Below are 12,296 nucleotides of genomic sequence, written 5' to 3' on the forward strand. Positions count from 1 at the left end.
GGTCCAGCTCTGCATCCCCACTGAGGGCTCAGCAGCTCTGCATCCCACCAAGAGCTCAGCCAGGTCAGGCTTTGCATCCACACCAAGAGCTCAGTCAGGTCAGGCTTTGCATCCCCACCAAGGGCTCAGCCAGATCAGGCTTTGCATCCACACCAAGGGCTCAGCCAGATCAGGTTTTGCATCCACACCAAGAGCTCAGCCAGGTCAGGCTTTGCATCCACACCAAGAGCTCAGCCAGGTCAGGCTTTGCATCCTCACCAAGAGCTCAGCCAGGTCAGGCTTTGCATCCCCACCAAGGGCTCAGCCAGGTCAGGCTTTGCATCCACACCAAGAGCTCAGCCAGGTCAGGCTTTGCATCCTCACCAAGAGCTCAGCCAGGTCAGGTTTTGCATCCCCACCAAGGGCTCAGCCAGGTCAGGCTTTGCATCCCCACCAAGGGCTCAGCCAGGTCAGGCTTTGCGTTCACACCAAGAGCTCAGCCAGGTCAGGCTTTGCATCCCCACCAAGGGCTCAGCCAGGTCAGGCTTTGCGTTCACACCAAGAGCTCAGCCAGGTCAGGCTTTGCATCCTCACCAAGGGCTCAGCCAGGTCAGGCTTTCCATCCCCACCAAGGGCTCAGCCAGGTCAGGCTTTGCATCCACACCAAGAGCTCAGCCAGGTCAGGCTTTGCATCCCCACCAAGGGCTCAGCCAGGTCAGGCTTTGCATCCCCACCAAGGGCTCAGTCGCTGCCTGATTGGGGTGCTGATCTCCCCCCGTAGCCGGTGCTGGGGCTGCAGCCACTGAGTCTGTGCGACACGACAGTTTCACTTCCCCACAGAGGGTGGGAGGACGAGGACGAGGACGGGGACGGGGACGGGGATGAGGCGAGTGCTGGGTTGGGGACGGGGTCCCTGCCAAGCTCGGGGTGCTGGTGCCATGGACTGGGCTGGGGACAGCGCTGAGCAGCTCACAGGTAAGGTCCCCCGTGCGGGTTTGAGGACACGATGGGCTCACACGCAGCCAGGTGTTCCCACACGTGTGGCGGGGGTGTCCCCTGTGACCGTCACCATGGCCTCTGGGCGCCGCTGAACCAGACGGTTTGCAGGGGGTGAAACCAGCCCGCGTCCCCCAGCCCAGTCACCCCAGTGCCACGGGGTTGGCTCAACGGGGGGACACTGGTGGTGCCAGGGACTGTCCAGCCCCCCGTGTCACCCCAATGTCCCCCACACCCAGTGAGGGCACAGCGGGGTGACATTCTGTCATGGTTTGGGCTCCCTGCAGCCACTCTGGACTCGGAAGGCAGCGAGGAGGAGGAGGAGGAAGATGAAGATGAAGATGAAGATGAAGAAGAGGCGGCCGTGGTGCAGGTATCACCCAAAGCCTCCTTTTCTGTTCTATTCATCCTCCCCATGCAACTCCGAGGTGACAAAGAGCAGGTCCCCCCATGTCCCCCCTCCAGCCAGGGCTGTGTGCTGTGACACCGCGGTGTGGCAGTCATAGTGTCCCCAGCTGGCAGGGCTCACCAGGACAGTGCCACATGTGTCTGTCCCCCAGGAGCCCCTGTCCCTCGGCCGGGAGCTGGGTGACACGGAGCAGTGGCTGCTGGAGCTGGAGCAAGGTGAGCCCTGTCCCACGGCGGTGTCACCCTGTTTGGGGACACTCGGGGCTGGCGCTGGCGGTGACAGGGACAGTGGGATGGTGACGTGCCGCGGTGCAGAACCGGGTGCTGTCCCCAGCCCGGGGTGGCTCTGCGGTGGCTCAGTGGGGGTGACAGCTGGGACCCCCCATCACCGGGTGTCCCTGAGTGTGTCCCCCGGTGCCACCAGTGTCCCAGGTGCTGCTGGCTGAGCTCTCAGCTCTGGAGACGGAGTTTGAGACGGAGAGGACGTGCCGGCAGCGTGCCGAAGCCTACGCCGCACAGGTGCGGGGGGCAACGTCCCCAGAGCCCCCAGCCCCTCCCTGCGGGTCCAAGGGTGCCGCTGCATCCCCCCAGCACACCCGCCCGGGGGGTGCAGGGGAAACCCTGGTGCTGGGGGGGTCTCCATCCCACCCCAGGTGAAGCAGGAGAACCAGGAGCTGAAGCGGCTCAGCCTGGCCCCGCTGGCCCCCCCGGCCCTGCCGCAGGAGCAGCCCCCCCAGGAGCAGCCCCCCGAGGGGGACCCCGACCCGCACTCCGGGCAGCAGCTCCAGGGTGAGCTGAGCCGGGGGCTCCAGCTAAAACCAGCAAAGCCAGAGGCAAAGCGCCCACCCCAGCCCAGCCGCCCCGGTCCTGGTGTCCCCTAAGCCCGGCTTAGCCTGGCCCTGCGGTTTTAGGCTGTGCCTGGGTCATGTTCTGGGTAAACAAGGAGAAAACGATTCTAAAACCGAAAAAGGTGAAATGAAAGTCCCGCTTCTCCCTTCCCCATCCGCTTTTCCCGGTTGTGGTCGCATTCACAGCCTGAGGCTCCTGCTGATACTGGGGGGGTCTGGGGGACATATCCTGTGGGGGTGAAACCCTCAGCGTCCCCAGCCACCCCCCTGTTCAGGGGATGCTGTCCCTTGGGGGGTGCTGGGGCAGCTTTGGGCAGGGATCATGGTGCTGAGCAGCCTTGGGGTCACTGATCCCCCCCTCATCGCCACATCCATGTCCCTCTGGGTCACCCACCCCGGAGAACCAGCACCCAACAGGGACCCCAGTGACACGGCCAGGACAGGGATGAGCCGGGAGGGGGGTCCTCAGTGACCAGCTCTGGGGGGGCTGCGCTCCCCATTCCCACCCCTCATCCCCCCGTTTTCACCCCGCGCCCCCCGTTGCCCTCAGACCTGCAGGAGCAGCTCTCGGGGATGCTGGAGCAGCGCCACGACCTCACCAGCCAGGTCCAGGAGCTCCAGAAGCAGAACCAGGACCTGCAGGACCAGGTCACCCCCCCGGGACCCCCAAGGGACACCCAGTTGAACAGGACCCCCAGCCAGCACAGCACAGGGTCCCCCTCCTTCCTCACCGCCTGCCCGTCCCCGCAGCCCCTCGCTGAGCTCAGGAGAGGATTTTTGGGGAAAACAGCCCCTGGCTGTGTCCCTGACGTCCTGGGGAACGGGGGTGGCACGGTGGGACCCCCCAGCTGAGGGGGGGTCCCATCCATCCACAGCTGGAGCAGGAGCGGGGGCAGCGGCAGCAGCTGCAGGAAGCCCTGGCCACCAGCCAGCGGGCACTGAGCTCCTCCAGGAGACGTGAGTTGGGTCCCCATGGCCATGTCCCCACCTCGCTGTGTCCCCATGGTCCTGTCACCCCCTCACCGGGTCCCCATGGCCGTGTTCACACCTCACTGTGTCCCCATGGCTGTGTTCCCGTGGCTGTGTCCCCGTGGCTGTGTCCCCACCTCACTGTGTCCTCATGGTCCTGTTCCCCCCCTCACCGGGTCCCCATGGCCGTGTCCCCACCTCACCGGGTCCCCACAGCAGTGTCCCCACCTCACCGGGTCCCCACAGCCATGTCCGCACCTCACTGGGTCCCCATGGCTGCATCCCCACCTCACCAGGTCCCCATGGCTGTGTCCCCACCTCGCTCTGTCCCCACCATCATGTGCCCACCTCGCTGTTTCCCCATGGCTGTGTCCCCACCTTGCTGTGTCCCCACGGTCCTGTCCCCCCCTCACCGGGTCCTCACAGCTGTGTCCCCACCTCGCTGTGCCCCCATGGCCGTGTCCCCACCTCACCAAGTCCCCACAGCTGTGTCCCCACCTTGCTGTGTCCCCATGGCCTTGTCCCCATCTCACCGGGTCCCTACAGCCGTGTCCCCATGTCACTGCACCTTGGCGAGCTGGTGGAGGAGCGGCTGGCAGCTCCCCAGTGCCACCAGTGCCACAGCAATGGTGTGGCACTGGGACTGCTGGGCTGCGAGTGTCCCCTGTGCTGCGGTCCCCGGGGTGACACGCTCCCCTGGTGCTGTCACCATCCCTCCCCGAGCCCCCGCTGTCCCCAGCAGTGTCCCAGGTTGCCACCCAGGAGCTGGAGCAGGAGCAGGACCCGCGCCTGCACGCCGAAGCCTTCACCCACGAGGTGTGGGGTCACCCACGGGTGCTGGGGGGGGAACAGGCACCCACGGGGGGTGGCGGGGCAGGGGGGGCAGTTACTCTCTGCTGCAACCCCTCATCCCATGGCAACAGGATGAGGATGCTCCGGGCACCCCTCGTGGTCCCCGGGCTGGGTTTTGGGGCTGCGGGACACCCAGCACGACCTGTCCCCAAGGGGGGTGACACAGAGAGGGGGGGACACGGCGCTGGCGGTGGCTTCCCCTGGGTGCTGCCGGTGGGATCGGGCCCCTCTGTGCCCATCCCATTCGTTTTTCCATTAATTTCCTCTGTCACCAGGGCTACCCAGGCCCCACACTGGACTAGCACCCCATAGCACCCACTCTGGACTAGCACCCCATAGCACCTACTCTGGGGCTACCCCATCCTCACACTGGGCTAGCACCCCATAGCACCCACTCTGGGCTACCCCGTCCACACACTGGGCTGGCACCCCATAGCACCCACTCTGGGGCTACCCCATCCCCACACTGGGCTGGCACCCCATAGCACCCACTCTGGGGCTACCCCATCCTCACACTGGGCTAGCACCCCATAGCACCCACTCTGGGCTACCCCGTCCACACACTGGGCTGGCACCCCATAGCACCCACTCTGGGGCTACCTCATCCCCACACTGGGCTGGCACCCCATAGCACCCACTCTGGGGCTACCCCATCCCCACACCGGGCTGGCACCCCGTAGCACCCACTCTGGACTAGCACCCCATAGCACCCACTCTGGGGCTACCTCATCCCCACACTGGGCTAGCACCCCATAGCACCCACTCTGGGCTACCAAGTCCCCACACTGGGCTAGCACCCTATAGCATCCACTCTGGGCTACCCTGTCCACACACTGGGCTAACACCCCATAGCACCCACTCTGGGCTACCAAGCCCCCACACTGGGCTAGCACCCCATAGCACCTCCTCTGGGCTACCCAGCACCCATGCTGGACTAGCACCCTCCTCAGCCCTCACATTGGGCTACCAGCCCCCACCCTGGGCTAGCACCCCCAGCCACCCCTCAGCCAAAAACTCCCCTGACACTCACTCCAGGTTTCCCGTAAGTGGCCAATCCGCGGGGCTGAGGAGCCGCGGGTCCCTGGCAATGCCAGCGCTGTCCCTGGGCCGTCCCCAGCCCCTGTCCCTCCCCCAGCGCCAGGAGCTGGATGTGGCCCGCGCGGCGCTGGCGGCGGCGCAGGAGGAGAAGCTGGAGCTGAGGAAGAGGCTGGAGGAGGCCGAAGGGCGGCTGCGGGCGCTGCGGGAGGAAGGTGGGGCTGTCACCCCCCAGCAGGACACCTCCAGCCCCAGGGGACAGCAGCCCCTGTCACCGTGTCCCCCTGCAGTGATGCTGCTGTGGAAGAAGGTGGCCAAGGACTTGTCACCGCAGAGCCAGAGCCACGAGGTGGCTGTGCCAGTGCCACCGCCACCACCGCCACTGCCACCACCCGCTGTCCCCGTGGAGTAAGTGACACCGGTGGACAGCCTGGTCACCTTGTCTCTGCCATAGTAAATCGGCTGGGCCGGGGGCAAACCCTTCTGCTCCCAACCCCCTGCCCTTGAGCGCTGTGCCACGCTGTCCCCAAGCCACGCCAGGCTGTCCCCAGCCACACCAGGCTGTCCCCAGCCACACCAGCCTGTCCCCAGCCATGCCAGGCTGTCCCCAGCCACACCAGGCTGTCCCCAAACCACACCAGGCTGTCCCCAGCCACACCAGCCTGTCCCCAGCCACACCAGGCTGTCCCCAAACCACACCAGGCTGTCCCCAGCCACGCCATCCTGTCCCCAAGCCATTTCAGGCTGTCCCCAACCCATTCCATGCTGTCCCCAAGCCATGGCTGCCTGTCCCTGAGCCACATCAGCCTGTCCCTAAGCCATTTCAGGCTGTCCCCAACCCATTCCAGGCTGTCCCCAAGCCATGCCAGGCTGTTCCCAAGCTGTGCAACACTCTCCCAAGCCACACCAGCCTGTCCCCAAACCACACCAGGCTGTCCCCAGCCACACCAGGCGGTCCCCAAGCCATGCAGAGCTGTCCCCAGCCTATGCCATGCTGTCCTCTAGCTATGCCAGGCTGTACCCAAGCCAGGGGGTGACGTGCTGGCTCCAAGCCCCGGGGGGTCGGGGAGGTGGGGACACCCTGGGCACCTCCTGGGACTTTTTGGGGGTGGGGAGCGGCTGGGCTGGGCTCTCACCCCCTGTCCCTTCCAGTCCACTCTCGGCGCTCAGGCAGAGGAGGGGGCTGGCGAGCCCCCAGCGCAGTGAGTGTCCCCCACTGAACCCCGGGGTCCTGGTCCCGTGGGGGAGACCTGGCCCTATGGGGGGGTCCCTGGTCCCATGGGAAGGTCCCTGGTCCCATGGTAGGGTCCCTGGCAGTGACACGGGGCTGGCACAGGGTTGGGGTGGGGGTTGCCCACACTGCACCAGTTCAGGCATCTCCTACCACCCCAAAGTGTCGCTCTGAGGTCCCACTGGGGGTGGGGGGCACCCTGCCAGCTCCACCTTCCCTTCCCTTCCCTTCCCTTCCCTTCCCTTCCCTTCCCTTCCCTTCCCTTCCCTTCCCTTCCCTTCCCTTCCCTTCCCTTCCCTTCCCTTCCCTTCCCTTCCCTTCCCTTCCCTTCCCTTCCCTTCCCTTCCCTTTCCCTTCCCTTCCCTTCTTTCCTGTCCTACCTGGTGACAGTCCCCAGTACAGATGGGAGATGAACCCTGGGGGGTGACACTGGGACAGGGGTGACACTGGGACACGTGCTGCTGGGAGGTGGCAGCTGCCCCCCTGACATGAGTGTGGGGTCTCAGCTCCGTGTCCCCCCAGGCAGGGCCGGAGGTGACGATGCCAAAGCCCGGGCGGTGCAGGAGATGATGCAGCGGATCAGGGCCGGCGTGGTCCTGAGACCCGCCAAGGAGCGGGTGTCCCCGCGCCAGGTGTGCAGGGAAGGGTCCGGTCACCCTGTCCCGTGGGGAATGTCCCCAGGGAGCTCTGGGGGTGCTGGGGGACAGTGACATCCCCAGGGAGCTGTGACATCCCCATCCCTGTCCCCTGCGCAGGAGGCGCGGCGCAGCGCGGTGCTGGAGCTGCAGAGCATCCTGGTGAGCTGCCCTGTCCCCAGGCGGGGACACCGGGCTGGGTGCCGCTGTCCCATGTGGGGCCGGTGTGGCTGGGACATGTCCCCCAGCCCGGGGGTGTGTGCGCTGTCCCCAGGGGGCCATGAGGACCGGCAGGGGACGCGGAAGGCGACAGAGCGGTGCACAGCGCGGGGAGCAGCGGCTGCAGAACCGCCTGCGGCACCCGGCGGCCGATGGGGCGCGCCCCCTGAGCCCCCCCGGATCCCAGCAGGGACCCCATCCTGGTATGGAGCCGGGCTTGGCAGGGAGGGCGTGCAGTGGTGGGTGACAACCCCCTGGAGCGAGAACGTCACCAAACATGGAGGTGGCACCCATGTGTCCCACCATGAGCCCCACTGGTGCTCTCGGTCCCCTGTCACCCTGCCCGGTGACAAGCTGCCGGGCGATGACACAGGATCCTCACCCCGCTCCTGTCTGTGTCTCCTCAGGGGACAAGGACATCAGCACGGTCCCATTGCCAGGGAGCGGGGACAGCAGCCCCTTCAGAGCCCGGGTGACCGGTGGCCTCCCCAGGACGCGTCCCCTCGCCCGCCGGGCTGGGGACAGAGGGGAGCCGGGGTAGGGACAAAGAGGGGACACGGGGACACTCTCTGCCAGCTCTGCCCCTGGTTCTCCAGCACTTTGCATCCTCTTGTGCTGTCATTAAAGCAGGTGGCACCAGGTCCCCGCGTGTCACCACAAGTCATGTCTGCGGGCGAGGGGGTGGCAGCGGGACGGGGCTGGTGGCACCGGAGTGGGACACCCACGCTGTCACCCTTGGGTGCCCGGCAGCTGGGCAGGGACACATATCACAGGTCACCTACCTGCTGCCAGGGGGACACTGGTGTCCCCGTCACCTTTGCAGTCTCGAGTCCCCACATTTCAGGAGGTAAACAGTGCCCAGACCCTGAAACAAAGGGACCGGGACTTGTGTCAGGGCAGGATCAGCCGCGGTGACCCCTGTCCCCGCATGGTCATGTCGGGGGTGTCACAGCCCTGCAGCTCCTGGGAAAGCTCTGAGCCCCAACTGGTGGCACTGGGGGGTGGAACCCCAGGGGTGCAGTTGGGGACCCCTGCGGTGACCCTCATGTGGGGCTGTTCCCCCCGCAGGGACAGGAACCCCTTGATATGGGGACATCTCAGGGGTTGTTGGACATCTTCCCAAAGGGAACAGCGTCGTACAGCTGAGCCACAAACTCACCAGCCAACACCAGTGGCCATGCTGGGATGTACTGGGAGACAGGGGGCCAGCACTGCTGTACTGGGAGGTACTGGGAGACTGGGGGTCAGCACTGCTGTACTGGGATGTACTGGGATGTACTGGGAGACAGGGGGCCAGCACTGCTGGCTGTACTGGGATGTACTGGGAGGCAGGGGTCAGCACTGCTGTACTGGTATGTACTGGGATGTACTGGGAGACTGGGGGTCAGCACTGCTGTACTGGTATGTACTGGGAGACAGGGGTCAGCACCGCTGTACTGGGATGTACTGGGATGTACTGGGAGACTGGGGGTCAGCACCACTGTACTGTGATGTACTGGGATGTACTGGGAGACAGGGGGCCAGCACTGCTGTACTGGAATGTAATGGGATGTACTGGGAGACTGGGGGCCAGCACCGTTGTACTGGGATGTACTGGGAGACAGGGGGTCAGCACTGCTGTACTGGGATACACTTGGATGTACTGGGATGTACTGGGGGCCAGCACTGCTGGGATTTGGGGGGGTTAGAGGCAGCTTTGCTGCTCCCAGACCCTGCCACACCAACCCCTCCATCCCGAGGAGCTTCCAAGCCACGAGTTTTCCTTCTAAATCCCCCAAAACCCAACAAAAAGCTTTAGTTTAATTGTGGTTTCTCCACCTTGGCCACCTTGTTGTGTCCAGGCGGAATCAAACAAGAGCATCCTCACCCTGGCCCCGGCTGCGGAATCCACCGGGGTTGCTCCCCTTCTCCTCCCGGGGCTGGTTTGATCAGACAAATCCTACAACTCAGGTTTTATCCCAGATAAATCGTATAACTCAGGTTTTACCCCAGATAAATCATACAATTCTGGTTTTATCACCAACTGTACAACTCGGGGCGCTGAGCCCGCAGCTGGAGCCGCACAAACCCCGGAGCCAGCGCCCGCCGTTCGTTCTTCCCCCATTAAAAACGCAGCCGGGGGGTCGTGGGGATCTCTGCACCTTCTCCAGGCTCCTTTTCACAGTAATTCAGGAGCCGTGTGGGCGCAGAGCCAACGGCCCAAGGAACAGGGACGTGTCGGAAAACCCGCGATGGTGGCACCGGCGCAAGGACAAGGGACAGGTCCCCGTGCTCCAGCGCCCCTCCCCTCCGCTGCTGTTCCAACACGTTTCTTCCTCCTTCTGAGGGCGCAGACAGCTCCCACTGAAATATTTAAGGCCAGGAGCTCCTCTTTCTCATTTCCGAGCGTTTCTGAGCGCAGCCTTCGATTCTCCAGGCGCCCGGGGGCTGCGGTGCGGAAAGCAGACACGGAGGAGCCGCTGGCGAGCGAATGTCAGCGCATCCCATGGATCCCCCGACCGTAAAGGCAGCGAGAGCCACTGGGACCAGTCCGGAGTGCCCGGGGAGGCCGGAGCCAGCGCGACCCCCCCGCCTGCCCTGCCCAAAGCTGCCCCCGCGCTCGGCTTTGGGGGCCATTCTGGCACTTCCATCCCCGCTGGGCGCCGGCGGGAAATGCCGCGGTTATTCCCCGGCCGCCTGCCCTTTGCCGCTGCCCGCGCCGTATCGAGTGCATTCTCTCCCCTGATTACACCCTCCAAACACCCATGAAAATCGATCCTGGCTCCGCTCCCGCGGGACAGCAAAGCCACATCACGCTGGCTGCACCGTCCCTGAGCCACCAGAGCCGTTCCTGAGCCACCAGCACCATCCCGGTGCCACCAGCACCGTCCCCGAGCCACCAGCACCACCCCTGGGCCACCAGCACCATCCCTGGGCCACCAGCACCATCCCCGAGCTGCTGGAGCCACCAGCACCACTCCTGAGCCACCAGCGCCGTCCTCGAGCCACCAGCACCATCCCTGAGCCACCAGCACCATCCCCGAGCTGCTAGAGCCACCAGCACCACCCCTGAGCCACCAGTGCCGTCCTCGAGCCACCAGCACCATCCCTGAGCCACCAGCGCCATCCCCGAGCTGCTGGAGCCACCAGCACCACCCCTGAGCCACCAGCACTGTCCCCGACCCACCAGCACCGTCCCCGAGTCACCAGCACCATCCCTGAGCCACCAATGCCATCCACGGGCCACCAGTGCCATCCCTGAGCCACCAGCGCCATCCCTGAGCCTCCAGCACCATCCCTGAGCTGCTGGAGCCACCAGCACCACCCCTGAGCCACCAGCGCCGTCTTCGAGCCACTAGCGCTGTCCCCGAGCCACCAGCACCATCCCTGAACCACCAGCACTGTCCCCGAGCCACCAGCGCCGTCCCCAGGCCACCAGCGCTGTCCCCGGGCCACCAGCATCATCCCTGAGCCACCAGTATCATCCCCGAGCTGCTGGAGCCACCAGTGCCATCCCTGAACCACCAGCACCACCCCTGAGCCACCAGCGCCGCCCCTGGGCCACCAGTGCCATCCCTGAACCACCAGCACCGTCCCCGAGCTGCTGGAGCCACCAGCAGCTGTGTATTAATATACGTGACTCTTAAATACTTAATCCGAGCAGTAATTCACACTTGGGTGTAAGCTGGGGCTTGTTTGGCGCGCCCTCGCCTCTTTGCTGGGAACAGGGAGAGCTTTTGTTATTTTTTACTCGCCAGGTTTCCGGGCTCAGGGCAGGGAACGGGGTTTGCACCCAAACCGGGCTCTGGCCAGGGAGGGGTTCCAGGAGTCGGCCCCAAATCTCTGCTTATAGGATCACAGAATCATTTTGGGTGGAAAAGCCCCTCAAGATCACGGAGTCCAACCATAACCCACCCTGTCCCTGCCCCATGTCCTGAGAACCTCCTGTCCGTCTGTCCAGCCCTCCAGGGATGGTGACTCCAGCACTGCCCTGGGCAGCCCGTTCAATGCCCCACAGCCCTTTGGGGAAGAAATTGTTCCCACATCCAACCTCAACCTCCCCTGGGCAACCTGAGGCTGTTTCCTCTCCTCTCACGGCCCGGCCGGGCGGGTTCAGCATCCCGGGGCTGTTTCTCGGGGTTTCTCCATCTCTCCCACACCACGTTCAGCGGGATGAGATGAAACTCAAAGCCACGCTCAGCACATCACGCAGCCCCAGCCCGGGGGGTTTCTCTTCGCTGCCGCCCCCGGATCCCACCCCAGCCCATCTGGCTGTGCCCGAGGTGACGGAAACTGTGAACGGTTTGGACAGAGCTGTGAACGCAGCCCCAGCTTCCCCTGCCACCCCCTCCTCCACCTCCTTCTTCCGTGCCTGCAGATCTGATTTTTCAGCCTGAATTTCATCAAACTGAAACCTTCAGGAGCAAAAGCACCCGGCGTGTCCTGGGGCAGGGACAGGGCCCCGTGCCCCACACCCTGTGGCCTCGAAGCAGGAGCAGCTTCACCAGGAGCTTAATTTCTCCAACTCCTCCATAACCGAGAGCTTTGGACTGAAAAATATAAGCCTTAAAATATAAACCTGAAAATATAAGCTTGAAAATACCATTCTCCCACTGAGCCCTGGCGTGATTCGCGTCTCCCCGCCACGCACCTTTGCTGCCCTCTCCTCCTCTGCTATTGCTCTAAAACCATACAAAATCATTACAAATTCCTCACGCGGCACAGGCACCGAGCGCTCGCACAGCACCGCGTCCGGTTCCGGCCTCGTGGCGGATTTAACCCGCAGCATTTGTCACAGCAGCGCTGGCACAGGACCCGCGTTCCTGTTGGACCAGCAGCCGCACAGGGGGGCGTCTGGGGGTGCTGAGCGAAGCCCGGCGCAGGGGGGGCTGTGGCGCCCCAACTTTGCCTCTGCAGAACCCACCGGAGAGAAAAACCAGCCGCTTTCCTCAGGAATTCCTCAAAGAGCCTCCCCGAACCGGGAAATGGCGCAGCCAAGCCGGGACAGCCCCGCGCCAGCTCCTGGCTCACACCAGAGATCTGAAGGTGACCAACGACAAAGCAAAAAAGGGGGGAAAAAAAGGGGTTCTATCCTTACAAGGAGTAAGAACTAGGGGTTCAGCCCCTCCTCAGTACAACCATCTG

At 64.4% G+C, this 12,296-nt stretch overlaps 1 protein-coding gene across 3 annotated transcripts; it reads left to right on the top strand.

Annotated features, from left to right (window-relative positions):
• The first annotated feature begins 838 nt into the window (after window positions 1-838).
• LOC136101418 (uncharacterized) lies at window positions 839-7,813 on the top strand. Of its 3 annotated transcripts, none has more exons than XM_071808343.1 (15): window positions 839-954; window positions 1,263-1,348; window positions 1,536-1,599; window positions 1,808-1,902; window positions 2,037-2,172; window positions 2,782-2,879; window positions 3,107-3,188; window positions 3,940-4,016; window positions 5,188-5,302; window positions 5,378-5,495; window positions 6,240-6,289; window positions 6,841-6,950; window positions 7,074-7,115; window positions 7,228-7,375; window positions 7,580-7,813. In XM_071808343.1, exons 1-15 carry the CDS (start codon window positions 861-863, stop codon window positions 7,711-7,713), a joined length of 1,449 nt encoding a protein of 482 aa, XP_071664444.1. In that variant the 5' UTR covers window positions 839-860; the 3' UTR covers window positions 7,714-7,813. The 3 variants fall into 3 exon arrangements, 2 of the variants coding, with proteins under 2 accessions (XP_071664444.1, XP_071664445.1); XM_071808344.1 differs by having other exon boundaries at window positions 3,943-4,016; XR_011739009.1 differs by lacking the exons at window positions 7,228-7,375; window positions 7,580-7,813 and having other exon boundaries at window positions 3,107-4,016; window positions 7,074-7,114.
• Window positions 7,814-12,296: the final 4,483 nt, after the last annotated feature.

The sequence above is a fragment of the Patagioenas fasciata genome, chromosome 4 (genome assembly GCF_037038585.1).
Source record: "Patagioenas fasciata isolate bPatFas1 chromosome 4, bPatFas1.hap1, whole genome shotgun sequence".
Taxonomy (NCBI): Eukaryota; Metazoa; Chordata; class Aves; order Columbiformes; family Columbidae; genus Patagioenas; species Patagioenas fasciata.

What these genes read in the sequence shown, in the direction of transcription:
- LOC136101418 (XM_071808343.1), top strand. Translation starts at nt 861, where the DNA reads ATGAGGCGAGTGCTGGGTTGGGGACGGGGTCCCTGCCAAGCTCGGGGT. An exon ending in GCTGCTGGAGCTGGAGCAAG is followed by an intron (nt 1,600 to 1,807) that starts GTGAGCCCTGTC and finishes CGGTGCCACCAG; the next exon opens with TGTCCCAGGTGCTGCTGGCT. An exon ending in ACCAGGACCTGCAGGACCAG is followed by an intron (nt 2,880 to 3,106) that starts GTCACCCCCCCG and finishes ATCCATCCACAG; the next exon opens with CTGGAGCAGGAGCGGGGGCA.